Source organism: Elephas maximus, chromosome 3, assembly GCF_024166365.1.
Source record: "Elephas maximus indicus isolate mEleMax1 chromosome 3, mEleMax1 primary haplotype, whole genome shotgun sequence".
NCBI classification, from domain to species: Eukaryota; Metazoa; Chordata; class Mammalia; order Proboscidea; family Elephantidae; genus Elephas; species Elephas maximus.
The window spans coordinates 107,789,163-107,817,148 of record NC_064821.1 but is presented as its reverse complement, the minus strand read 5'-3'; the positions used below and the strand labels follow the sequence as shown (position 1 = coordinate 107,817,148).

At 36.1% G+C, this 27,986-nt stretch overlaps 1 protein-coding gene across 5 annotated transcripts in view; it reads left to right on the top strand.

Moving 5' to 3' along the window:
• Positions 1-27,986, top strand: part of DOCK7 (dedicator of cytokinesis 7) — a 271,583-nt gene that overhangs the window by 122,162 nt on the left and 121,435 nt on the right. For all 5 annotated transcript variants that reach the window (XM_049879452.1, XM_049879451.1, XM_049879447.1 and 2 more), the window contains 6 exons: positions 9,444-9,561; positions 12,889-12,959; positions 16,546-16,684; positions 18,258-18,359; positions 23,025-23,111; positions 25,880-26,111. In XM_049879452.1, coding sequence (XP_049735409.1) covers positions 9,444-9,561; positions 12,889-12,959; positions 16,546-16,684; positions 18,258-18,359; positions 23,025-23,111; positions 25,880-26,111 — 749 coding nt within the window. The remainder of the gene's footprint in view (positions 1-9,443; positions 9,562-12,888; positions 12,960-16,545; positions 16,685-18,257; positions 18,360-23,024; positions 23,112-25,879; positions 26,112-27,986) is intronic.

Here is a 27,986-nt window from a genome sequence, read left to right as displayed (position 1 = left end):
GGCCACAAAGCTAGGAGAGTAATGTTCCCAGTTATCCTGATGCAGAGATTCTGAGGGGGATGGGAGTGAGGGAAGCAGGGTATGTTTTGCTTTTCTGTGTATTTTGTGTGTCTATCCTACTTGTAAATTTCTCATTGAAATTTGTGGACAGATTCTTTAATTTCAAGTCCTCTTATGCTCTCTCATGATAGTCTGTGTTCATAGCATTTGACATATTACATTGTAATTATTTGCTTGTCTGATTTTCTGTCTAGACTGTGACTTCCCATGAAGTCAAGGACTTCATCTTTTATCTCTCTATTCTCTATCTAGCACATTGTGGATACTTAGTAAATGTTTGTTAGAATGAAGAATTGTAATTAAAGCCAATTCATTAGGCTGTGCTTTGGCTCCTGTTCTCCCCCACCATCTCAGGAATTTTAGTACTTAATTAAGTCCAAATTTTTCTCATTTTAAAAAACTTCCAAAATCTCTATATTCTATCTCTACCTATTGCTTTATCATTTTCCCCTTTAGAGCTACACTTTTCAGAATTCCCCTTGTAAATTTCGTTTTCTTACTTCCTATTTACCCCTCAATCTACTACTACTATCTGGTTTCAGCTAGAGATTATCAGTGACTTTCATTCCCCTAAATATAACGGACATTTTTCAGTTCTTATCTCATTTGGGCCCTGAGTGGCATTTGACGCTTAACTATTTCATTCTTCTTATATTTTCCTCTCCTGGTTTCCATGTCACTGCACTTTCATGGTTTTCATCCTGCCTCTCTGTGGGTGCCTCCTCTGTCATCTTCGCAGGCTCATCCCCCTCTGTCTAACCACAGAATCTTGGAGTTCCATAAGACTTCATTCTAAGAATGACACAGATGAGTGCTTGGTAGTCTAATTCTCTCATAGTTGGTGTCCTTGAGAACCTGGCTTTCTCAGCATGGGAAAAATGATATATAGATGCAAGATAGAAAACATTACATAAAACCCTGTTTTTTTTTAATTTGAATGGGAAATATCAGTATGAACTCAGAACGTATTTCCTGTTAAAAGTATTTTTCACCTAACTCTTTCTACTGAAATGGCTTAGAAGCAATGACTAACCCACAGTGAGTATGCAGACTGTGGTTTGGAAAAACAGTCCTCACTCATAAAAAACCACAGCTCTTTGGAGAAATGGCAGATTCCAGGTCTGAGGCTGGAAATGTGCAAGAACTGGAACATCTTGTAACGGAAAGCAAGAAGCCATTAAAGACTACTACAATTGAATCCAAAGCACTCAGGAATAGTTTTAATCGGTTTTCATTTGCCAAAGATGAACACTAATATGGATAATAATTGTACTGTATTGAAGCACATCAAATATGTTTGACTCATAAGTTCATAAGTGGCACTAAAGAAAAGAGACTGATTGATTGCTTTTAACCACCTTATTGTTTTGAAAACTGCAAATAACGGAAAAGAGTCAAGCATTTATTCCTGCCTCTCGTACAAGAAGTGTATCACTGGCTAAGCAAATAGTAGATGAGAGAAAGTACTCTTCAGAGAGGTATTTTAGCTTTTAAATAAAGAAGGAATGATAGGATGTATTACCTTTTGGCAATCCCTAATGAGTTAATGGATCTAGGCATTAATTGACAGTGTCTTAGTTTTTTAGTGCTGCAATAACAGAAATACCACAAGTGTGTGGCTTTAAAGAATAAATTTATTTTCTTACAAATTTAGGAGGCTAAGAAGCCTGAATTCAGGGCACTGGCTCCAGAGGAAAGCTTTCTGTCAGTTCTCAGGAAAGGTCCTTTTCTCTTTTCAGCTTCTGTTCTTTGGTTCCTTGGTGAGGTTCATGTGGTATGGCGTCTGTCTTCCCCCATCTATGCTGTCTTGCTTGATCTGCTCTTTTATATCTCAAAAGTGATTGGCTTAAGACATAGCCTACTGATATGGTCTCATTAACATAACAAAGAAAACCCTATTCCCCCTGAAATCCACAGGTATAAAATACCAAAAGAAAAAAAAAAAACCCTTTGCTGTTGAGTCGATCTCACTCACAGTGACCCTGTAGGACAGAGTAGAACTGCCACATGGTGTTTCCAAGGAGCAGATAGTGGTTTCGAACTACCAACCTTTTGGTTAGCAGCTGAACTCTTACCCACTGTGCCACCATCGCTCCTTCACAGGTATAGGGGTTAGGATTTTCAACACATTTTTGAGGAACACAATTCAATCCATACCAGTTTGTTTCTATTAACTGTACAAAAAGAGAAACAACCAAACATTTTCTTCTTGATAGAAGTGCACGGTACCATTTATGAAGTGATCTTGCCAAAAACTTTGATCCTGAATATGACCAAGGATCTAGATCCAACTACCAGCTTACAAAAAAACATAGAGGAACATGTTAAATAACACCACAGGCGTGCAATCAATAATAACTCTACAGGGATGCAATTTATAAAATCTACAGAACAAATTATCCTGTTTCTTCAACAAATAAATCACATGGGTAAAAGAGATGGGGAAATTTTGTAGATGAAAAGACTTCCCCATAGTTAGTGAAACACCTGTCTCTTTCTCCCATAGTAATTCATAACATTACATGTTTATAGGTGTTTCTGTCCCATTAGACAGTTTCTCAAGACCAGGAAATGCCTTCTTAATCTTCCTTTATTTCCCTGGTGCCCAACACAGTGCCTGACATTTGGTGGGGAATATTTCCTATATAAATTTCAGTTGATGACTTAAGTGGTTAGTCAGCCATAGTCATCTTTTGATGTTCTTTTTATTAGTAAAGTGACAAATTATAATTTTCCCATATTTTTTCCTTTTGCACTTTTGTCTATTTTTAGTACAGCCGACTCTTCAGTTTAATACTTCATGATTGCATGCTTACTTGTCAAAGACGCTATCACCCTCCCACCATGGAAGTTACTTTATTGTTTTTGTTGATTGTAAAGATCATAGATTCTCATTGGAAAAAAAAAAATTCAAACAAAATAGGAAAATTTAAGAAAGTAAAAGCCATCACAACCCGAAGATAACCACTTTTAATATTTCAGAAACACTCTTGTAGATTTCATCCTCATTTTTTCTGTGTCGCTCCATGCATACATACACAGTTTTCCAACAATGAGGTATTGCTGCTCTACATACTGCTCTGGAACCGTTTTTTTTTTTTTTTTTTTTTTTAAATCCAACATACTGTGTATCTTTTTCCGCACCAAAAAATGCTGCTACACATTGTCATTTTGGGTACTCCAGAATATTTCTTCTTATTAAAAGAAAAAACCCATTGTCATTGAGCCGATTTCTACTCATAGTGACTCTATAGGTCAGAGTAGAACTGCCCCATAGGATTTCCAAGGAGCTGCTGGTAGATTTGAATTGCCTGACCTTTTAGTTGGCAGCCTGAGCTCTTAACCACTGTTCCAGAATCCAAACTAAACCCGCTGCCACTGAGTCTGTTCCAACTTATATGATCCTATAGACAGAGTAGTACTGCCCCATAGGATTTTGGGCTAACGGAGTCTAGAGGCCATGACCTCTGGGGTTCCTCTAGTGTCAGACCATTAAGTCTGGTCTTTTTACTAGAAATTGAGGTCTGCATCCCACTTTTCTCCTGCTCCATTGGATATTCTCTGTTGTGTTCCCTGTCGGGGCAGTCATTGGTGTGGTAGCTGGGTACTGTCTAGTTCTTCCGGTCTCAGGCTGATGGAGTTTCTGGCTTATGTGGCCCTTTCTGTCTCTTGGGCTCCTAGTTTCCTTGTGTCTTTGGTGCTCTTCATTCTCCTTTGCTCCAGGTAGGTTGAAACCAATTGATGTATCTTAGGTAGCGGCTTGCTAGCTTTTAAGTCCCCAGATGCCACTCACCCAAGTGGAATGCAGAACGTTTTCTTAATACACTTTGTTATGCCAGTTGACCTAGATGTCGCCTGAAACCATGGTCCCCAGATCCCCGCCCCTGCTACTCAGTCCCTAAAAGTGTTTGGTTGTATTCAAGAAACTTCTTAGCTTTTGGTTCAGTGCAGTTTTGCTGATTTGGCCTGTGTTGTGTGTTGTTCTTCCCTTCACCTAAAATAATTCTTGTCTACTATCTAGTTAGTGAATACCCCTGTCTCTCCCTCCCCACCCTGGTAACCATCAAAGGATGTTTTCTTCTGTGTTTAAACCTTTTCATGAGTTCTTGTAATAGCGGACAAATACAGTATTTGTCCTTTTGTGACTGACTAATTTCACTCAGCATAATGCCTCCCAGATTCCTCCATGTTATGAGATGTTTCACGGATTCATTGTTGTTATCATTTGTAGTATTCCATTGTGAATATACCATAATTTGTCCATTTAGCTGTTGATGGGTACCTGGGCTGTTTCCATCTTTTTGCTATTGTAAACAGTGCTGCAATAAACATGGGTGTGCATATCTATTTGTGTGAGGGCTTTTATTTCTCTAGGATATATTCCAAGGAGTGGGACTGCTGGATTGTATGGTAGTTCTATTTCTAGCTTTTCGAGAAAGCGCCAAATCGATTTCCAAAGTGGTTGTACCATTTTATATTCCCTCCAGTGAACTGTCAAATTTTGATTAGCAGGTGAGCTCTTAACCACAGCGCCACCAGGGCTCCTTTTTTTTATTAAATGTATCTTAATTTACTTAAGTGATCAGGTACTATTCCTTTATAATTATCTATTATTATTCTCTATTGTAAAAAATGTTGTAGTGAATTTCATTGAACACACACATTTGTACATGTGCGCATTTGTGTCCTTTAGGCTAGAAGTGGGTTTGTTGGGTCAAAGGTTATGTTCATTTAAAATTTCTATTTTGTCCTACCATCCTCCTGAAAATTTAAACCTATTTTCATTGCCCCTGCAATTGATTAGCAGGATTTTATTATGCTTAAAGGGACCTTGGTGTGTAGCAGTTTAAGAGCTTGGCTGCTAACCAAAATGTTGGAAGTTCAAATCTACCATCCGGTCCTTGGAAACCCTGTGGGACGGTTCTGCTCTGTCCTATAGGGTCCTATGACTCGGATCAACTCGAGGGGAATGGTTTTTTTTTGTTTTTTGGTTTATATTATGCTTGAAGGCTTGTTCATCAGCTCTTAGCAGTAGTCGTCAAGTAAAGTAACTCATTGTTTTTTTAGCCCTTTTTTTAAAAATAAGTTTTATTGTGCTTTAAATGAAAGTTTACAAATCAAGTCGGACTCTCATATAAAAATTTATAAATACCTTGCCGTATGCTCCTAATTGCTCTCTCCCTAATGAGACAGCACACTCCTTCCCTCCGCTCTTTTTTTTTTTTCGTGTCCATTTGTCCGGCTTCTGATTCCCTCTACCCTCTCATCTCAACTTCAGACAGGAGATGCCAGCATAGTCTCATGTGTCTGCTTGATCCGAAAAGCTCATTCTTTGTCAGTATCATTGCCTATCCCATAGTCCAGTCCAGCCCATGTCTGAAGAGTTGGCTTTGGAACTGGTTCCTGTCTCGGGCTAACAGAAGGTTTGGGGACCATGACCTCCGGGGTCCTTCTAGTCTCAGTCAGGCCATTAAGTCTGGTCTTTTTATGAGAATTTGGGGTCTGCATCCCACTGCTCTCCTGCTCTCTCAGGGATTCTCTGTTGTGTTCCCTTTCAGGGCAGTCATCAGTTGTAGCGGGGCACCATTGAGTTCTTTTCTCAGGCTGATGTAGTCTTTCCTTTATGTGGCCCTTTCTGCCTCTTGGGCTCATAATTACCTTGTGTATTTGGTGTTCTTCATTCTCCTTTGATCCAGGTGGGTTGAGACCAATTGATGCATCTTAGATGGCTGCCCTGGTGGTGTAGTGGTTAAGTGCTACGGCTGCTAACCAAAAGGTCAGCAGTTCAAATCTGCCAGGCACTCCTTGGAAACTCTATGGGGCAATTCTACTCTGTCCTAGAAGGTTGCTATGAGTCAAAGTCGACTTGCCGGCAGTGGGTTTGGTTAGATGGCTGCTTGCTAGCCTTTAAGACCCCAGATGCCACTCACCAAAGTGGGATGAAGAATGTTTTCTGAATAGATTTTATTGTGCCAGTTGACTTAGATGTGCCCTGAAACCATGGTCCCCAAACCCCTGCCGCTGCTATGCTGGCCTTCGAAGCATTCAGTTTATTCAGGAAACTTCTTTGCTGTTGGTTTACTCCAGTTGTGTTGACCTCTTCTGTATTGTGTGTTGTCTTTCCCTTCACCTAAAATAGTTCTTATCTATTATCTAATTAGTGAAAAACCCCCTCCCTCCCTCACTCCCTCCCCCTCTCTTGTAACCACAAAAGAATGTTTTCTTCTCAGTTTAAACTATTTCTCAAACTCTTATAATAGTGGTCTTATACAATATTTGTCCTTTTACAACTAATTTCACTCAGCATAATGCCTTCCAGGTTCTTCCATGTTATGAAATGTTTCACAGATTCATCACAGATTCATCATGTGTAGTATTCCATTGTGTGAATATATCATAATTTATTTATCCATTCATCCATCGATGGGCACCTTGGTTGTTTCCATCTTTTTGCTATTGTAAACAGTGCTGCAGTAAACATGGGTGTGCATGTATCTGTTCATGTAAAGGCTATTATTTCTCTAGGATATACTCCAAGCAGTGGGATTGCTAGATCGTATGATAGTTCTATTTCTAGCTTTCTAAGGAAGTGCCAAATCGATTTCCAAAGTGGTTGTACCATTTTACATTCCCATGGGCAGTGTATAAGTGTTCCAATCTCTCCACAGCCTCTCCAACATTTATTATTTTGTGTTTTTTGGACTAATGCCAGCCTTGTTAGAGTGAGATGAAATCTCATTGTAGTTTTGATCTGCATTTCTCTAATGGCTAATGATCGTGAGCATTTCCTCATGTTTGTTAGCTACTTGAATGTCTTCTTTAGAAGTGTCTGTTCATATCCTTTGCCCATTTTTTGTGTTATTTGTCTTTTCGTAATTGAGTTTTTGCAGTATCATGTAGATTTTAGAGATCAGACGCTGATCGGAAATGTCATAGCTAAAAACTTATTCCCAATCTGTAGGTAATCTTTTTACTCTTTTGGGGAAGTCCTTGGATGAGCCATAGGTGTTTGATTTTTAGGAGCTCCCAGTTATCTAGTTTCTCTTCTGCATTGTTAGTAATGTTTTGTATACTGTATATGCCATGTATTAGGGCTCCTAGCATTGTCCCTGTTTTTTCTTTCATCATCTTTATAGTTTTAGATTTTATATATAGGTCTTTGATCCATTTTGAGTTAGTTTTTCTGCATGGTGTGAGATATGGGTCTTGTTTCATTTTTTTGCAAATAGATATCCAGTTATGCCAGCACCATTTGTTAAAAAGACTGTCTTTTTCCCATTTAGCTGACTTTGGGTCTTTGTCAGATATCAGCTGCTCGTATGTGGGTGGCTTTATGTCTGGATTCTCAATTCTGTTCCATTGGTCTATGTATCTGTTGCTGTAGCAGTACCAGCCTGTTTTGACTACTGTGGCGGTATAATAGGTTCTAAAATCAGGTAGAGTGAGGCCTCACACTTTGTTCTTCTTTTTCAGTAATGCTTTACTTATCCAGGGCCTCTTTCCCTTCCATATGAAGTTGGTGATTTGTTTCTCCATTTCATTAAAAAATGTCGTTGGAATTTGGATTAGAATTGCGTTGTAACTAAAGATTGCTTTTGGTATAGCAGACATTTTTACAATGTTAAGTCTTCCTATCCATGACCAAGGTATGTTTTTCCACTTATGTAGGTCTGTTTTGGTTTCTTGCAGTAGTGTCTGTAGTTTTCTTTGTATAGGTCTTTTACGTCTCTGGTAAGATTTATTCCTAAGTATTTTGTCTTTTTGGGGGGCTACTGTAAATGGTATTGATTTGTTGATTTCCTCTTTTTGTTGGTTTAGAGGAATGCAACTGATTTTTGTATGTTTATCTTATAACCTGATACTCTGCTGAACTCTTCTAATAGTTTCAGTAGTTTTCTTGAGGATTCTTTAGAGTTTTCTGTGTATAAGATCATGTCATCTGCAAATAGAGATACTTTTACTTCTTCCTTGCCAATCTGGATGCCCTTTATTTCTTTATCTAGACTAATTGCTCTGGCTAGGACCTCCAGCACAGTGTTGAATAAGAGTGGTGATAAAGGGCATCCTTGTCTGGTTCCTGATCTCAAGGGGACTGCTTTCAGACTCTCTCCATTTAGGATGATGTTGCCTCTTGGCTTTGTATAAATGCCCTTTATTATGGTGAGGAATTTTCCTTCTATTCCTATATTGCTGAGTTTTTATCACGAATGGGTGTTGAACTTTGTCAAGTGCCTTTTCTGCGTTGATTGATAAAATCATGTGATTCTTTTATTTATATGATGGATTACAGAAATTGTTTTTCTAATGTTGAACCATCCCTGCATACCTGGTATGAATCCCACTTAGTCATGGTGAATTATTTTTTTGATATGTTGTTGAATTCTATTGGCTAGAATTTTGTTGAGGATTTTTGCATCTAAGTTCATAAGGGATACAGGTTTGTAACTTTCTTTTTTTGTGGTGTCTTAATTGGTTTTGGTATCAGGGATATGCTGTTAGTCGTTTCTTTAATGTCTTTTTTCCTGAATTATTTCTGTTTTCTGTATTGGCAGCAGAAGCTACTAAAGTTTGTGTAAGATTTAATGTTCTGAGCTGGGCATGAAGCCGAATAAATTCAGAATAGAATGTGATTGCCATGTAGTAACTACCTAAAACTATTATCATATTGTTAAAATTTTCTTTTAGCAATAATGTGGAATGTTATACTTCTTAAATCCTTGATCACATTTATTCAAAAAGCTACATTTATAAATGTCATTCTGTTTATATCTGCCTGGAGGAAGTAAGATTATATTAGAACTATGTTTTAATTTATTGATAATATTTGAGTCCATACTCATTTATTTTTTAGAAGCCTTTTTCTGAGGAAAGGTCATGATTTTTCAAAACTGACCAGATTTCACCTCTGCCCGTTATTTAACATGTTTATACGCAAATAATGTACACCTTCTACTGTGTTTACCAGCTCTTCTTCCTTTGACGAGGTATTTTTGTCAGTGCTCTGTGCTGTTTTTTTTGCAATAATATGTAAAAAAAAAAAAAAAAAAAAAATTATGGGGTGGTTCTTGTGAAAATACCTTGAACTGGGCTGGGCGAGGAATGGTTGGCAAACAAATGTAGAAGGTGTACATTATTTGCATAAGAACATGGTAGTTGTGTATGAAAATCACTTAACTTGTCTGGGCCGTAATTCATCTCCAAAATTGTGATGTAGTTGAATGATTGCTTTAAGGATACAATAAAACATTGTATATGAAAATACCTAGCATGGTAGCTAACAAATGCTAATAATTTAGTGTTTGTTCTTCTATTTATTTTGTGATATCTAGTGATTTGTAGTGGTTTTAGATATGTGTTCATCATTTATACTGTTGCTTTCACAGAAATCTTCTCTACGTATACCCTCAAAGTCTCAATTTTGCCAATCGCCAGGGTTCTGCCAGAAATATAACAGTGAAAGTCCAGTTCATGTATGGGGAGGATTCAAGCAATGCCATGCCGGTAAGAAGTGTTCTTTACTTTTCATTTGCTCATACATGGTTTAAATAGACTTTTCATTGTTGTTATTGTTCTCTTTTGGTTGGGAGCTCCATACTGGAAAATAATATGATCTTTTAATTCAGATAGTTAGTTAGGTGTATTTAAAGTCTTATTTACTTTTTGAGGACTTGGTATAATGCCTTCCCAAAGATGGAAAGATGAATAGAACTTTTAATTTAGGGGCTATAAAACAAATACATATAAGTATAAGATAGTGGCTTTCAAAAGAGAGATCAGAATCATGTAGGGAACTTTACTGAAGTACAGATACCTTCTGTCTACTCTTACCATCTGTGATTTTGATTCTTCTCACTCTCCTTTTAGAATGAAGGGTCAGGTAAGGAAGGTGGGAGGTGATGGGTGGTGTATGAGGTCATATTATATTTTGAAAATGTTTCCTAGGTGATTTTAACATGTATGGCTCTTTGCATGTTGGTTGAGAAGCTATGGCAGTCGTTCTCAACATTGGTTGCACATTAGCCTCACCTGGGAGCTTTTAAAAACAGTGATGCCCAAGGTGAGTCCCACTTGAATTAAATCATAATCTCTGGGGCTGAGAACCAGGCTTCAGTATGTTTAAATTTCCCTAAAAGAATACATTGTGCAGCGAATGTTGAGAACCAAGGTATGTGCTAGTTATTAGATGATTGGTATATGTTTTCAAAGGCATTTATGTTCAGAGGTTAGACAGTATGTCTTGCTGAGGTAACAAGCAAGTATTTTGTTGGGAAGGTATGTTTGGGCTGAAATTTGAAGGGTGATCATAATGCCAGTGGCAATGTGTTGGGAGGGTAGGGGAAGGAGAGCATTTCAAGTGGGAGAAAGTCCATGAACAGACATATAGTGGTGAGTTGTGAATGACTCAGACCAATGGAAAATAAGTGAGAAGTAGGAGACTGGAACCAGACTGGGGAGACTCTTGACTGCCTGAATTGTGACTTAGGATTTGTTGAACACTAATAAACTTAAGTTTTATAAAAGTAGATTTTTGGCTCAACTGAAGTTAGTAACGTGTGTACGGTTCTCTCCTTAAGGTAGAAGTGGTTTTGTGGGTTCCATCCGAGCACGCCATTGCTGTATATGTTCAGCCTCTGAGAATTCTAGTGGAATGCAGATGAGCTAAGAAATAGGTGTATTGTTAACAGAGTCTTATTTTATCTTTCTATGTGAGTCATTTGTATCAAGTGCTTCAGATTTTCCCTGTAGGAAAAATAGATTTTTTTATTCCCTATTGCCTCAGTTTCATCAGCATTTATAGATCTCCATGGCAGCAGTGAGCACAAATTATTCATCTTTGTATTCTCCTTGGCAGGCATTTCAGATCACTGCAATATAATACATGCTGAATAAATATTTGTTGAATAAATGTAGAATTTATTTTTGCAGTTTGGATTGGCATTTCACACTCTTTAATAACTTCATTTCTGCTAAGGGAATGAGTATACTAAAATAGTTGTTGAAAAATACTAGACTGAAAATAGATGTTTTGTCAACCTATATGTGAATTGCTATATGAATTTTAGCTTATGACAAATGTAGTGTATGTAAATAATCTTTTTATTGTTTGCCTAATAAACTTTTACTGGTACTTGCTTATGTTTATATGTTGCCTCCTCTCCAGAGCCCAGCTGTAGCCACCTCACATTGTCGGTTAGACCACTCCCTCTTCCATGCCACCACAGCCTCTTCTCACTCCTTTCATGGGCCTTATCACTTTGTGATTGTGTGTTTATTTCTTCATCTGGCCCACTAGATTGTGAGCTCCTGGAGGACAGGGGCCATGCCTTATTCATGTCTATATCTTGGCACCTGTCATAGTACTTGGTACATAATTGAAACTCAGTCCATGTTGTTGAATAATTAAAAATACATTTCAAATAGTCAGTAAAGGAACACTGCCCATTTTGTATCCTTCATGTTACATAAGTAAATGAGATGTTTGGTGAAAAGTGATAGCTTCCCAGAGGGGGAAGAAAAAGGTACTGAGTTTCTTTCAGTTGTGCATTATTAGTCATATGAAAATATAATGCTTTTATGCTTATGTGAATGGCTGGTTTGAAAGAGTGTGTAAGCATGGATATATTGTGTGTGTGCTTATTTTTTTTAATAATGATTATTCAGATGAATCCTAAGATTAATTATTTGATCAAATAATGTGAGTATGATAAAATTGTAATCCTCATAATCCTGGCACTGGAGCAAAATTTTATAAGAACATAGTAAGGTATTCTTAGCACAATGATGAAATTAGAGGTATTTGAGGAAGTGATAATTATTTCCACTTTTGCACAGCCTTAAAATAAGGTCCTGCTTAAAATGTTGCACAAAGAAGCATAAAGACCTGTTAATATGTTCTTTTACTTTAAGGATGGTGACAGTTACTCCCTTTATATAAAGAATAAACTTTGAGTTGTTTTACCAGATGTGTTGGTGGAAGTGTGATGACAGATCCATATACCACATATCCATATACATGCATATATAGAGTTGGCTGGCCAGATTTAAGGGTGTAACCTATGGCTAGAAAACATTGCAAGCCTACCTTGCTCACATAGGAATCAGCTGTGACCTTGACATCATTAAGCCATTTATCTAATCAGCTGCCCTAATTAACCACAGTATTGCTGTTAGGGAAAGATACAAGGCTAAATTATTTTAGCTTTAAGCTTAGGCTTTCTTCAAAAGTAGTAGTGTTTTTTTTCAACGGTGGATTTTTTTTTTTTTTAAACAAATATGTAACAATGAAGTGTATTGCATCTTTCATGTTGCAGAGTAGCTGCAGGGAGTGTTAGATGCAAAGGACATATAACTTGAGCTAAAATGGGATTTTTAAAATATCATTTATAAATAATTTATATATGACTTTCAGAATGACGCTGCTGTTTTAGTGGAGAAGCCACCAATTTGTATAGATTTTTGCCACTATTCTAGGATCATACTTGTGTAAATTCCAAATTGTATATTACATCCAGATTTAAAATGAATTCTTCACCTTCTTTAAGAAAAAGGAAAAGGAAGGAAATGTTCCTTTCTGCCTAGCAGATACAAGCCTAATTGAAAAAAAATTTTTGAATGTTTGAATGTCAGATGGGTCTATCGAAAAGAAATTTACAATTAAGCAATTGAACTTATTAATGAAGGTCAGTAAGGCACATTGGTCCATGTGTTCTTCATTGGGTTGATTTTTGCCCATTGTTCTCAGTTATTAAACTGGACAAATTCTTACATAGATATGAAACATCCAGCATTTATAACAACAAAGTTTCAACATGCTGTTATTTGTTACAGGTAATCTTTGGTAAATCTAGCTGTTCAGAATTTTCAAAGGAAGCCTATACAGCCGTAGTATATCATAACAGGTACTGAATTCAAATATTTCTTTCAAAGTTACTCACTTCTCAGTGGCATGGTTAGCTCTCACCTTAGTGTGTTTACCAAATGCTTTGCTGCACTGAATGTGCTAAATTCAAGACACCTGACATCAAAGTTATAATTTTCAACCTGTGGATGCACAGTCATTCTCTGCGGACATCTCAAATATATGACTTTGTACACAAAGCATCTTTTCTATCTAATTCTCTAATTCTTTCATTTTTATTGTATTACTGTTTATCATTGTGGCCTCTGATTCTTTGGTCTTTCCCTTTTATCCTCCCCTGATAACTCTGTACTTAATTTACTCAGCTTGAAACCATTAGCCACTTAAATTGGTGGTATTCTCCACAGCCAGTAATCCTTTGGCTTAGTTGACTTTACATTTGGACAATTGCTAATTTTGAGTAATGTTTAATTTCTGCTTCTTTTTGGGTTATTGAATGCTGTTGGAGAAAATCAGAAAATTGTATTGGTGAGAATCATCACAAATTGGTGTTATTGTATGATGGGGTTACAGTAATTCATTTTTTTAAATCTCCTTTTGCCCCACCACACTTGGCAAACCTTACTGTTCTCATTTTTTTTTTTACCTTCTTTGTCTCATTTAACAGCACTATTTTAAACCTTTCTTCCCCTTCCTCAGGCTCTCTTTTCTGTTTGCTTTATTCCCAGCATTCTTATTTTATTAAGTTGATTGAAACCATCCACCTTGAGATCCACCAACCTCTCTACTCTTCTAGAATTATCTCCGTCCTAACCTGCCATTTCTTGTGTTTCAAGGGTAGTAATAGCCCACTTCTTTCTCACTGTGACTCTCTACCTCTGCTGCAAACCACCTCGTCCAGCCTTTTCCAGAATGTGGTGCAATCAGTTTTCTCTTGCATTATCAGTCTTTCCCCTCTTTTAAAAAGTAAGAAGTCTTTCTTCAGTGCTGTTGTGTAGCATGAGTTTCCTTGCCCTCTTTAAAACTTTCTTATTTCTCACTTTTGTTTGATGATCTTATCTCAGTTTCCTTCTGTCTTTTTGAACATTCCTTTTCTGTAGTATTTTTTTTCTCTTAAAATGAAAGCATTCCACAAGGTTTTGCCCTTTATCTTTTTTCCCTATATATTCTCTCCCTAAATAATCTTATCTACTACTACTTTAACTTTTACCTTTATATGGATTGTTCCCAACTTTTTACTTCCATTTGTAACTTTCCTTCTGAGATACAGACAATGTATTTTCAGTAGCCTTCTGGATATAGTCATTTGGGTGACCTTCTGCTCCCACACACCTATCCCTGACCCTTTTCTTTACCCTATCTTCTCTCTGACTTCTTTATCTTTGCAATTTTCCCAATTACTTTGTAATTTCCCCAGTTACTTTGGCTCAAAATTTAAGCATCCCTGCCTTCCTTCTTTTTTTCTCTGATATGCACTTAGCTGTTAAGTCTTGATGATTCTGTTTCTTGTACTGTCCTGTTTCTGGGCCTTTCTTGGATATATATATATATATATATATATATTTTATGCTAATATTCTTTCCATCTGTTTATTAAACTCCAGCTTATTCTTTAAGGCCCATATCATATATCATTGACAATCCTTGATCTCAAACTTTAATAATCTGTTCAGCCTTGTTTTTGAAACACTATATGCTGTATACCAGGGGTTGGCAAACTTTTCTTTTAAAGGGTCAGATATTATATATTTTAGGCTTCGTGGACTGTATGGTCATTGCTGCAACTATTCAGCCCTGCCCTCTTCAATTGTAGAGCAAAAGCAGCTGTAGAAAGTAAGTAATATAAATGCATGGGTATTGCTGTGTTCCAATAAAACTTTATTTATGGAGAGTGAAATTTGAATTTTATATAATTTTCACAGGTTATGAAATATTCTTTTGATTTTTTTTTTTTCCCAGCCATTTAAAACTGTAAAAACCATTGTTAGCTTGCAAGCTGTACAAAAATAGGTGATGGGCTGGATTTGGCCCATGGACCATCGTTTGCCAATCCCTGCTTTGTAGCATATATATATATGTATGTATGTATATACACTCACACACATATATAAAATCTTCATACTAAATTACAAGCTTTTTGAGGGTAGTTTTTAAAACCACCACAAAATTAGAAAATGTTTAGCCTACAAGTTGGGCAATTAAAATATTTGTTGAATTAATAATTCTCATAGATGTTCAATTTTCCACAGAATCATTCACATAATATGATTTCTGGACAGAAATGAACTAAAGCACTCAATATCAGGAAAGATATTTATAGAGTTTAGTAATGCGTAAAATTTTATCAATTTGTAGCTAGGTCTTGATGTTTTTGCTCTCAGCAGTAGTGGAATTAACATGACGGTACCATCTGACATTGCTGGTAAATTCAGTTTTCTCATAATTCAGTGGTGATAAATGAGATTAGTAATAAGAGGCATAAGATCTTTTCATTTTCCAAAGTCACCGAATTCTCAGATGACTGGCACTGGTTATCTTTCTTATTGCTGTTAAAAGCCCTGTTCCACTTATATCTCTGAGATCAAATCTACAACTGTTAGCCTTTTTGAAGCTTATTTGAGACGGAAGGATATTTAACTTGGAAAGGTATTTGACCTATTAGCATCCAAAAAAAACCCCTAATTGATGGCACAGCCTTTACTTTAAAGATAATTGGAGCCATATGGTTTGAATGCATTTTCATGCAATGTAACTCTGAGAGGTGCTAACTGAATTTGGAAGGTTGGGACGCTAAGGGCCTATTCTTTTTAAGTCTGTATCATAAACAGCAGCCATGCTTTCCTATTAAAATGCCCATAGGGGCCACTCTCAATGACTACTGGAATGAAAGAATGGAAGTACCATTGGTTTTATCAAATAAGATACTTGTTGTATTTGTACAGTGACTGGGAACACTCTAAATTGTGGGAGAAGTGCAATTTGTGGTCATCCCATCTCCCCCCTTCCTTTAAGCATTCAGTCAAATACACTAGTTCATGTTTTGGTAACATTTTTTATTCCTTCAACAATTAAATAATAATTTATATAGGACATTCCATAGGGAGTCCAATGTGATATTGTTATTTAAAGATACTGTTTTTTTTTCTTTTTTTACAAAGGGAGGATACAAATTAGTCATATGAAGCTGTCCTATAGAAGAAGAAAGTGTTTTTTTTTTAAAATGTGGTTTTAAAACATACGCTTTTTAAAAACTTCTTTTTTCTTTGTAATGTGTATTCAGAGTTGGCTCTTAAATGTAGAAAACTCCGCCCTAGTCTCCTCTTTTATACAGTAAGGAAGATCTCAGCACCAAGGTGGTAATTGTGAATGAATCTTCAAATAGTAGAGTTACTCAGTCCATTATAAAGACTGGATGAGGAATTTCAGAAACAATGACCACTCTGTATGATTTAATTACTTAGAGATTGGAAATAAAAATATTTTGGACTAGAAGAAAAATTAAGCATGAGTAGTAAAATTAATTTAAAAATTACTCAGATATACAAATTTAATACTTATTAGTTTTGAACAAACTACTGACTCTATTGATCTCTTTTTTGTTGTTGTTGTTTGTTTTTTTATATGAAGGTCTCCTGATTTTCATGAAGAAATCAAGGTTAAACTCCCTGCTACTTTAACCGACCATCATCATTTGCTTTTTACTTTCTATCATGTTAGTTGTCAACAAAAACAAAATACTCCACTTGAAACTCCAGTTGGATATACAGTAAGTCTGTTTTATTGAATATTTAGCTCCTTGATCTTAAAAATAATTTTACATTTATATAAAAATAATTATGATATTTAAGATATAGCGATGTTTATTACTATTTGAGTATTTCTTATCTGATTCCCCATAGCTATAAAGTTGCATTGGTTAGGAAGAGTCATCATAATAAGAAAATACTTATTAATGTAATTAATTAGTTTATTAGCTAACATGTTTAACACTTGGGTGTTCATTCCTAATTTTTTGGTGTTTATCCAATAGTATAGTGGCACTTAACTGGTAAACTAAAGGGTGGCAGTTCAAACCCACCCAGCAGTACCACAGAAGAAAGGCTTGGTGGTCTGCTTCTGTTGAGATTACAGCCAGGAAAACCCTATGGAGCAATTCTACTCTGAAACCATTTGGTCTCCATGAGTCAGAATTGACTCAGTGGCAACAGGCTCTTTTTTTTGCTATCCAGTAGTGTAGTGTAGATATAATGCAAATTATGTAATAAAAAAAACAACGGATTTAAGGGTTCTTCAAAAGAGAACGGTTTGAATATAAAATGATTAAAAGAGACTGTTGACATTAAAACCCTCAAGTATTTTTATAAGACTCATCCTCGTTATGATTGGGTTGCGAAGGTAAACCTAAGGTGAAGGATATTATAATGTTCTGTCACACAGTTTTGTCAGCAAAATCAAGCTTCTACCCAAAAGAGAAAACATTAAATTAATTTTTATAGTTGTTTTTGCAGTTTGTGACCTGAGTTTTACTAAATGTAAGAAAGTAAATTTATGTTCATACTTTTTAGTTTTGTTTTCAAAATTCATTTCCAGTCAAATATTTCTTTCACTATTTACTTTGTTAGGGTTTTTTGTTGTTGTTGATTTTATTTCTGTTGTTTATTTGTGACTTAGGAGACCCCATGTGTTACAGAGTAGTACTGTTCCATAGGGTGTTCTTGGTTGTAATCTTTACGGAAGCAGGCCGCTGGATGGGTTTGAACTGCCAACCTTTTGGTTACCAGATAAGTGCAAACCGTGCCAGCCGTTGAAGGACCTTTCACTATTTATTTTGAAAGCATTTTTCCAATATTAAGTCGATTCACTTTGTGACCTTTTTCTAGTACTGACTTCCCCTTGTATAATGGACCTCCTATAGATTTAGATATTACATGGCTAGTAATCATAATGTTTTGGGGATCTTCTTTAATAAAACATGATCCTCGTGGAAACTTTTCTCTAGAGGAATTATGAAGGCCTATTATTATTTGTTATGTAATAAAATCCCTTTGTGTTTGGTGATACAAGACAAATTTGGGTCATACTAAGTTCTTCAAGAGCCCCAGTGGTGCAGTGGTTAAGAGCCACGGCTGCTAACCAGAGGGTTGTCATTTCGAATGCACTAAACCGCTCCTTGGAAATCCTGTGGGGCAGTTCTACTGTGTCCTCTAGGGTCGCTGTGAGTCAGAATCGACCTGATGGCAAAGGGTTTGTTTTTTTTTGTGAATTCTTAAAATGGGTTTTCCAAGCAATTGTTTCATAATAAATATTTAAGTTAATATTGTTTCCTTTTCATTTAAAAGTGGATACCAATGCTTCAGAATGGACGATTGAAGACTGGTCAGTTTTGCCTACCTGTCTCACTGGAAAAACCACCACAGGCGTATTCTGTACTGTCTCCTGAGGTCCGTATCTCTCATGTTGAAATTCTCCAGATTGCATGAAATGGATTTTTCATTACAAACATGTTTTTGCCAAATAATTGACTTTGCTATTCTATCTGTATGTATATAACAAGGTAATAATATTATTTCCCCTGATGATTAAAGTTCATTTACAACTTAGAAGCTTGTATCCTTTTTTTTCTTTTAAATATAAATGTATTCACTTTAAAACTAAAAATAATACATGAAGTGTAAACTTAAAAGTTAAGTTTGGAGAATTTTCATATGGTGATATGAGAAGCTTTTTTAAATAAATGAATGTTACTTTCTTTTAGTAGACTGTTGACATTTCACTAAAAGACTACAGGGAAGAGAACAGATTTCAATTACATTTTTAGAATCTTTTTATAATTAAAGATCATGTAAATGAAAGCAAAATAGCACTAAAAATGCAATACAAGGCTATTGCTCATACCTACCTTCTCCCCATTCTCTGTCACTCACTTTCCCCTAGCCGTACAGCCTTTGCTGTTCCTCAGACACGATAAGCACATTTCCAGCTCAGAACCTGTGCACTCCGTCTCCAGGGAATGAATGCTGTGTCCCAAGGCCTTCTCCTTAATTTCATTCAGATACCTCGCCAGAGAAGTTGGCATCTTCTGTTACTCTTAGGAGCCTCCATCATTTTTTATCCCTTTACTCTGCTTTATGTTTCCTCATAGCCTTTATTTCTGACTTTATACTTCATATTTCTTTGTTAATCTGTTTATTGTGTGTAGAATGTAAACGCCACGTGAGTAAGGACTTTGTCCTGTTCATTGCTGTGTCTACAGTTCTTTAGATTAATGCCTTGCCTGGCACATAGTAGGCATTCAGTAAATATTTATTAAATGAGTGAATAAAGACAAAAGGAAAGAAATACGACCCCCCGCCCCCCCCCCCCGCAAAAAATCTTTTGTTCAGTTTCTCAGGAACACATCTTTTCACTAAAATAAAGTGGCCTTTTGCCAGGTACAGTATTAGATTTCAAAAGGAAATGTTTTAAAAGAAAATACATTTTTATGGAAATAATGCACTTGTATTTTGATTCACAGATGCAAGTGCACTTTGTATAGGAAGGCTGATTTTCTAGATACTATGCTGTGTGTGTTCAAGTATAAAGAATATCGTGATAATTTGGATTTGATTATTGACCCAGTATAGTGTGGCTGATGGAAATGTGAGATAAACCACATGATTAAATGCTTAAACTTTTGTATATTTTAATTATTATATTAGAGGAGTAATATATATATATTTTTTAATTTTTTAATTATGTTTTTAGTGAAAGTTTACACAGGAAATTGGCTCTCATTTAATAATTTCTATACATATTATTCAGTGACATTGGTTACATTCTTCACAGTATATCAGCATTCTCCTTATTTCTGTTTTAATTGTTCTGTTTCCATTAATCTAGCTTCTCTGTCCCCCCCTTGCTTTCTCACCTTTGGTCTAGGGTAAATGTTAACCATTTGGTTTCCTCTAGACGATTATTTTGAGGAGCACAGTACACATGGGTGATATTATTTATTTTATGGGCCAATCTCATTTGGCTGAAAGGTGATTTCTGAGAGTGGTTTGAGTTCTAAGCATAAATAGTATCTCAGGGTGATAGTCTCGGGGTTTCATCTAGTCTTTACTGGTCCAGTAAATCTGGCCTTTTTTGTAGGAATTTGCATTTTGTTCTATACTTTTCTCCCAAAAAGAATAGTGTATATTTTTAGTTTCATTATTATAACACTAGAATGTATCCTTTAATTTCACTGTTTAAATGCAAACAAGTGAGATAATTGTTTAAACATCAAACTTTCATCACCGAAAATAAAATTAAAGAAATTTTTAACTTTTTGGGCATTTAATGCAATTTTGCGTTCAGCTTCCTGGCTGAGGTTGAATTCTCTTTGATTCTTTTTTAAGAATCAGAGACCTAATATTTGTTAACTTCAACAGTTCTCTGGGCCTTAGAATGTGAGTCTTGATATTAAGTATACTTAATCAAAAGAGTTTTTAGTTCTGATAAGTCAAATTTACCTATTTGTAGTTTATTGCTTGTGTTTTTGGTATCATATCTAAGAATCTATTGCCAAATCCAAGGTCATAAAGATTTACTCAAGTTCCCAGGTGATGTTGGGTGTACTGATGCTTAGACCATACTTTCGGAAGCACTGTTTTAAAAGAAGTGTGTGTTCACATATTACTCCTGTGATTTTTTTTTTAAAGTTCACAAGTGTTTCGGGTTCAAAGAACCAATATTATTTTTTGCTTTGACAAATTTCAACCTAACCTCACCAGCTTTTGTTTCAAAACTTGTATTATTTGTCTTAGTAGAGGTACTGCATTTCTTACTTATGTAGTGTTGAATTTTTTAGTAGGAAAATGACTTTGTTTTTTTTCTATAGGCGATAAAAATATAAAATGATAGGAAAGAAATCCCTCCTGTCTTCTATTTTTAACTTTTTTTTTGCTGAGACTTTCTATATTTTTCATCTCTTTGAAGGATATTCCTAATTGCTTGTTGAAACTTTTCTTTTTTATTTTTTTGATGTCTGCTTTAAAATAAAGTCTTTGTCAACTCTGCCCAGCATCTATGTCATCTTAACATTGGACTCTGTTGATTGTTTTTTCTCATTTACATTAAGATTTTTCTGGTTCTTGATATGATGTGTGATTTTCAGTTGTATCTTACACATTTTGTATATTATGAGACTGTATAGCTTATTTAAATCTTCTGTTTTAGCCAGTGAAGGAAAGGGGACGCTGATTGGTACAGCCAGGTGGGGGTAAAGTCCAGGCTCCCCACTCCGCCTCCTTTTACTCCTCTGGGCGAGTTTGGGGGGAGCCCATTACTGGGCAGAAGTGGGATTTTAGGCTCCCCACTAGGCCTCTGTGGACACCTCCACTACCACCACACGGGGGGCTGGTTCCATGGGTGGGTCCCAGTTCCCCACTGTCTTCTCTGATACCACTCCAGTATGTATGAGAGGATCATCTAGTTACAGGTGGGCAAGGGTAGAAGCCTAGGCTCCCCACTCAGCCTATGGGTTTGTTCCCTGGTGTTTGGCCGAAGTAGGGAAATTATTGTGTAAAAATTTTCTGCCTGGCTAGGTTGCCCTTTCGTAGTCCTTTAGCTAGAAAGAGTAGGTTTTTGGGTCTTATTTTTGTCTGCTCCTACTGACGTTTTTGGGTTACCAGTGTCTTCAGCAACCAGTCCAGGATATATTAGGTAAAAATAAAACCCAGTTACCTAGTGCTGCCATAACAAAAAATACCACAAGTGGGGTGGCTTTAAAGAACGGAAATTTATTTGCTCCCAGTTCAGGAGGCTAGAAGTCTGAATTCAGGGTGTGGCTTTAGGGAGAGGTCCTTTCTAACTCAAAAGTGATTAAGTTTAGGACCTCACCTACACTGGTATCACCTCATCCTGTTTTGAAACAGAATTACATCCACAGGTATGGGGGCCAGGACTTCAGTACAGTCATGGCCAGGATAACATCTGCTTGGGCAACATCCAACTGCATATATGTTCCTGGTTCCATAAGGTTGTAATAGAGTTCAGAAGTCCCTATCAGAGAATGGGACATAGTGAGTGTAACGTAGTGAACACAACAGCTTCCCGCATGCAACATATGTTTCTCATTTCTCTCGTATACAAAGCGATTGCCCTGCCAGACGCATAATGGTATAGTACATATATAATGGATAATGCATGTGTCTTGATAGTCATTATAAATGCCTACGTTACTGGCTTATGTATGTACTATATTTAATATGAGTTTACCATATAATAGTGTGTGCTTTGACTCTTAGGCAGCAGCATTCAATCTCACATATCATGCATCTCTTGAGTGTTGTAGCATTATCTCTCTGTTTAATTTTCTTTGGAAAATATTACCATGAAGTGCATCATGGCTCCAAAATGCAGCAAAACCAGTGCTAGTGATACCAGTAGCAAGAGGCAAAGGAGAAGTATCAATTTGGAAGTGAAACAAAAGATATGCTTATAGCTTTGTTGAATATATAATATGGTATTGGCACAACATCCAAATCACATAACGTCCTGTTTCACAGAAGGTATCGTGGATGTTAAGTGACACACAACTGTACCTATTTTGGAAGGACATAATTTAAAAACAACCATAATAACCGCCTTGTAGTTAAAATAATAAGCTTCTTTTGCTTGCGAATTTTTTTTGTTGTTTAAAGCCTAGTTAAAGCGTAATAGTGTTTAAAATAAAGTGGAATATTATAAACCATTAAAATGAAGTTGCAGATGTCTGTGTATTGACAGCACACAATATACTGTGTGAAAAACAGGTTTTGTAATAATGTTTGATGTCACCTGTGTAAGAGTGTGCATAAAAATATATGTGTATAGAGCAAGATTTGGAATGATATAAAGGGATTTGTCTCCGGGAAGATAAAATTTTGGGTATTTTCTACTTTTTGGTTTTTGAACCTGTTAATTCTTTTGTGGGCAACATATATTGATATAGTAATAAGAATAAACACAAGTTTTTAATTTATTTACCATAAATAAAAATATATTTCCACTCTATTTTTTCTTTTTGAGATATTTTAATTTTTTGTTTTGTGTTCAGAATTAATAATCTACTTAAACCTCTGTGATCACTTTATTTATTACAGGTTCCTCTACCTGGCATGAAATGGGTAGATAATCACAAAGGTGTTTTTAATGTTGAAGTTGTTGCTGTTTCATCTATTCACACACAAGTGAGTTTTAATAATTTTTATGATCAAATTTAACTTGGATGAATTGAAGTACTTATGTCAGCTTTGTTATCTGCTCTAAGACTAGCAATGTGTTAGTTAAAAATATATGTTGCTTTTTAGAGGAATCAAACGGGTTTTTCAAAATAAATACACTTCATTTTGAATAATTGATTTCTTTTTCTAAGTTTCTTGTATGTGACAGAACAATTAGAGTTGACAATCATCCAATTAATTATATTTCTCAGACTGAAGATATTTCAAATGGAAAGAGCTCTTAGGGATCATTTGCCCAAATTTTTCACTCTATTTCTGGTACATGCCAACTTCTCCTTAGTGTCTCTGTACTTGCTATTTCTCTAGGTAGAATATTCATTGTTACTTGTTTCTTTTCCTTCTATTCATTTAACTTCTTTTTATTAAGATTTCTTCTCACCACAGAGAGGCCTTCTCTGGTGACTTTTAAACACATCAACTCTGTCACTGTATCTTCCTACTCTACACTTGCTGCTTATATCTTTTTTCTACTTTCACTGTCTTTCTGTGTGTGTAAATATGTACATATATATACACACAGTTGTTTATTATTTCTTTCCTCCATTAGACTATAAGCTTTGTGAGATCAGGAATGTTATCTGTCAAGGAGAGCCTTCCCTTCAAGGACCTTACAATGTAATAGGGGAAAGTGTAAAAATAATTATAATACAATAAAATTAGTACCGTGCTAGTTATATTAACTAATTGCTTTCAAGTACAGAGGAGGGAGTTGCCTGTTCTGCTGGGACTGAGCTGTTGCATTGATATGTAGGCATTTACCATACAGAGATAGAGACTGTGGGCAACTCAGATGATCATATACCAAGTGCAGAGTGACTGTAGTCTGTATTTAAGGACTGGCAAGTAATCTGGTGTGAATGTAATTTTAAGTGCATGGGAAATCGAGATAGATGATGGTGGAAGACCAGGCTGGTAACAGATTATTAAGGACATTGAGTGCCATACAGTTTAGAGTCCAGGTAGCTGGTGATTTTGCTAGCCTAAATAGGGAACATGAGGGAAGTAAATTGGGGGCATGCTAAGGGAGAGTAATTATGGAACTATCATGAGTTTATTTTTTAACATATTGAGTTTGAAATCTCTGTGCAGTTTAGATTGGGTTGTCCAGTAGGCAGTTGTAATTGGTTTGGAGTTTGGGACTGGAGGTAAGAGAATAAACGTGATAGCTAAAAATATACTGATGAATGGGATTTTTCAGGATAAAGTGTAGAGGGAGAAGAGGTGAGTGTTTAATATCGAATTGAAGGTTCACCAACCTGAAAAGGAAAGGGGGTGGTGTGTCAGAGGTCCCTAAGTTCAGTTATTCACTAGGAGAGTTCACAGGACTCAGCATATATTTATACTCAAAGCTATGATTTATTTTAGTGAAAGAATTCAAAGCAAAATCAGCTAAGGGAAAAGGTACATGGGGTGAAGACTGGAGGAAACAAGGCATAAGTTCCCAAGAGTCTTCTCTTTGGTGGAGTTACGCAGGATGAGTTAAGACAACATATGTGAAGTGTTATTTACGAGGGAAGGCCATGACAGACTCAGTGCCCAGGGTTTGTATTAGGGGCTGGTCTCATAGGTATATATATCCTAATATAAACCCTGGGCACTGAGTGGGCTCGTAGGTATCCTCTGCCTAGCAAGTATCAAAATTCCAGACTCCCAGGAGGAAAGTTGGTGCTCAGCATAAACTGTATTGTTTGCACAAACCATTTAGGCACAATGAGCCTGTCTTATGAGTTAGGGTGGTGGGAACCCTTCTGAAATCTAAGTTCCTAGGTGCCAGCTGAGGGCCAGTCTTGTAAACAGGGCTTTCATGGAATAGCAGTCCTAAGCCTGCTATATTAATTCTTTTCTGCACGGGTAGGATAGAGGAAAATAAGAAGATACAGCACCTTAATGCTATGTTTTTTTCTTAAAAAAAAAAAGGGTTTTATTTAGCAGTACACAGGCAGACCCCAGCAGAAGAATGACTTCATTGAAGGTTTTCCCTTTCTGTGTTACTGGATGTATCCTCTGCCTGGTATATTCTTTACTGCTCTGATAATGAAAAGATTGACATTAAACTATACTGTTGAAACCTATCCTTTTCCTCAGTGGAAGTATTCTTAGTATCACATTGTACCTTCTTAAATATGCAAATACATTATTTTTCATGCTTGGTTTCTTCCTAGTCCTAGGACCATTGTAAGTTTTCTGTTTTTAGAGTTGTCAGTACATTTATCTTTTACACCTTGGTTTTTATAGATGGACACACATGTGTTATCTTTATGTGACAAGAAGGAGTGTGGGGAAAAAAAAGTTATTTAGCTGACTTTAAAATCTATAAAAGGTAGGGGAAGAATAAAGTGGAAATCTGTGTAGCACTCTGGTCCTGATGATTAATACTCAATAGTTCATAAATTTTGTAACTATGTGAAAAAATTAAGCATGCATTATAAGCTTTTTAAGAGGATCAAATGAAGATAATAAACATTTCGTATGTTTTGGACTTTTTTATAGCTCTTTGAAATATACTGGATATATTTTTAGAGCTCAATAAAAACTTATTTTTTATTCATTTAAATATACACATATCAAATTAGAACAATGTAAGAATCATAAATGTGAAGCTGTGCTATTACTACTTTCATTGTTAACTAAGTAAAAGTGGTCCAAAGTCCTTTAGAGTTTGGAAATTCGAAGAGTTACGATTGTTTAGTATTTTTGTTCATTCTTTGTTTTAGGATCCTTATCTTGACAAATTTTTTGCTCTGGTCAACGCTCTGGATGAACACATGTTCCCGGTGCGAATAGGGGATATGCGAATCATGGAAAATAACTTAGAAAATGAATTGAAGAGCAGTATTTCAGCATTGAATTCATCTCAGTTGGAACCAGTGGTTCGATTTCTTCATCTTCTGCTTGATAAACTGATTCTTTTGGTTGTTAGACCTCCTGTCATTGCTGGCCAAATAGGTAACTTTACTTATGTTTGGGAATTGATGACATTTATAATTTGACACTCCTGACTTTTGTGGAAATAGAACCATGATTCTTATTTGCTCTCTATAAAGGCTGTGCCTGATATTTTTGTGTTTGTTTCTAATACCAGAAAATATAATTTTTTTTGGTTGTTTTTATAAAATGTACCACATAAACTTCTGCTCAAATTATAGAACCTAATTTATTTGCTTATGAAATATTTATTCACCACTTACTGTGTACCAGATGGAAACCCTGGTGGCGTAGTGGTTAAGTGCTATGGCTGCTAACCAAAAGGTCAACAGTTTGAATCCACCAGGTGCTCCTTGGAAACTTTGTGGGGCAGTTCTACTCTGTCTTATAGGGTCACTATGAGTTGGAATCGACCCAGTGGCAAGGGGTTTGGTTTGGTGGTTTGTGTACCAGATACTGACAGGCACTGGCCGAGGCATAATTCCTGACTTAAGGATCTCACAGACTTGTTAGGAAAACAGGCAAACACATAAATCATGTTACATTTTACAGAGCATATAATGTAGCAAGTCTAAAATTTCACCATCTGCTCTCCTCTATTTAGGAAAGCTCTTCTTTCTTCCACTTACTCAGAATCTCTACATTCCCTTTTTCCAAGGTTTACTCTTCTGCTCAAGCCTCCACTCTAGTTCTGTAAACTTCTATTAAAGTTCTATAAATTTCTGTATCAGCTAGCCTGATGTAGAAATTTTGTGTTGAGTGGTGTACAAAGGGGAGAAGTATTCAATTCCTTGGGATTTTTTTATAGGAGACTTATAAGTGGAGGTAATTTTTGGGTTGAGAATTTAAAATTGACTAAGAGTCTAAGAGATAAAGACTAGTCCTGGAAGATGAAATGGCATGTACATAGTATATATACAGATAATTGAGCCTGGACATTTGCGGGGGGGGGGTTATAAATAATTATGAGTTGACAGGCTAGTGATTAGAGATGATTTTGGAGAGGGAGATACAGTAAGGACTTCCATGCCACTCGAGGGAATTTGGGCTATTATTCTATAGGGAATCAATAGGCTGTGAAGGGTCTGGTCTTAATTAGGGTAATGATGTGACCCAGTTTGCATTTTAAAAAGATGAGTATGCCACGTGGAGATGGGATAGAAGTGGGAAAATCTGCAGGTAGTGAGACAAAGAAGCAATTTGTAGAATTTCAAAGGAAAGAAGATGAGGTCCTGATAAAGGCCAGGCGATAGAGGGATGAAGAGAAGGTGGCTTAAGAGATATTATAGAGGTGCAGGTACTGTTACAGAAATCATAGGAGACTGTATAAAAAAACCCATTGCCGTTGAGTTGATTCTGACTTATAGCGACCCTATAGGAGAAGAAAGTTAAAAAAAAAAGTTAACATCGTTCATGTTGTAGCATGTATAAGGAAAATAATAATAACAATAATAGAAAACAGTTGCATAGCACTTACTATATACCAGGCATAGTGCTGTGTGCTTTATTATATTAAAGTATGACATCCTCACAACAACTCTATATAGTAGATGATGTTATTGCCACCCTGTCATGAATAAGTAAAATGATGAACATAATACTTAAAAAATTTGCCTAAGGTCACTCAGCGGTTTTGGTGTACCAAGAGTTTAACCTAAGCAACTGGCTTCAGAGTCCCTCTCTAACCTATTAGACTTGAGAAATGTCCACTGAAATTAACAAGAAAAGTTTTAATCAAATGGTGAAGGTAGAAACCAGATTACTGCAAATTAAAAAGTAAACAAAAAAACCCAAAACAACCTGTTGCTGTTGAGTCAGTTCTGACTCTTAGTGACTATATAGGATGAAGCAGAACTGCCCCATAGGGTTTCCAAGGAGTGGCTGGTGGATTCAAAC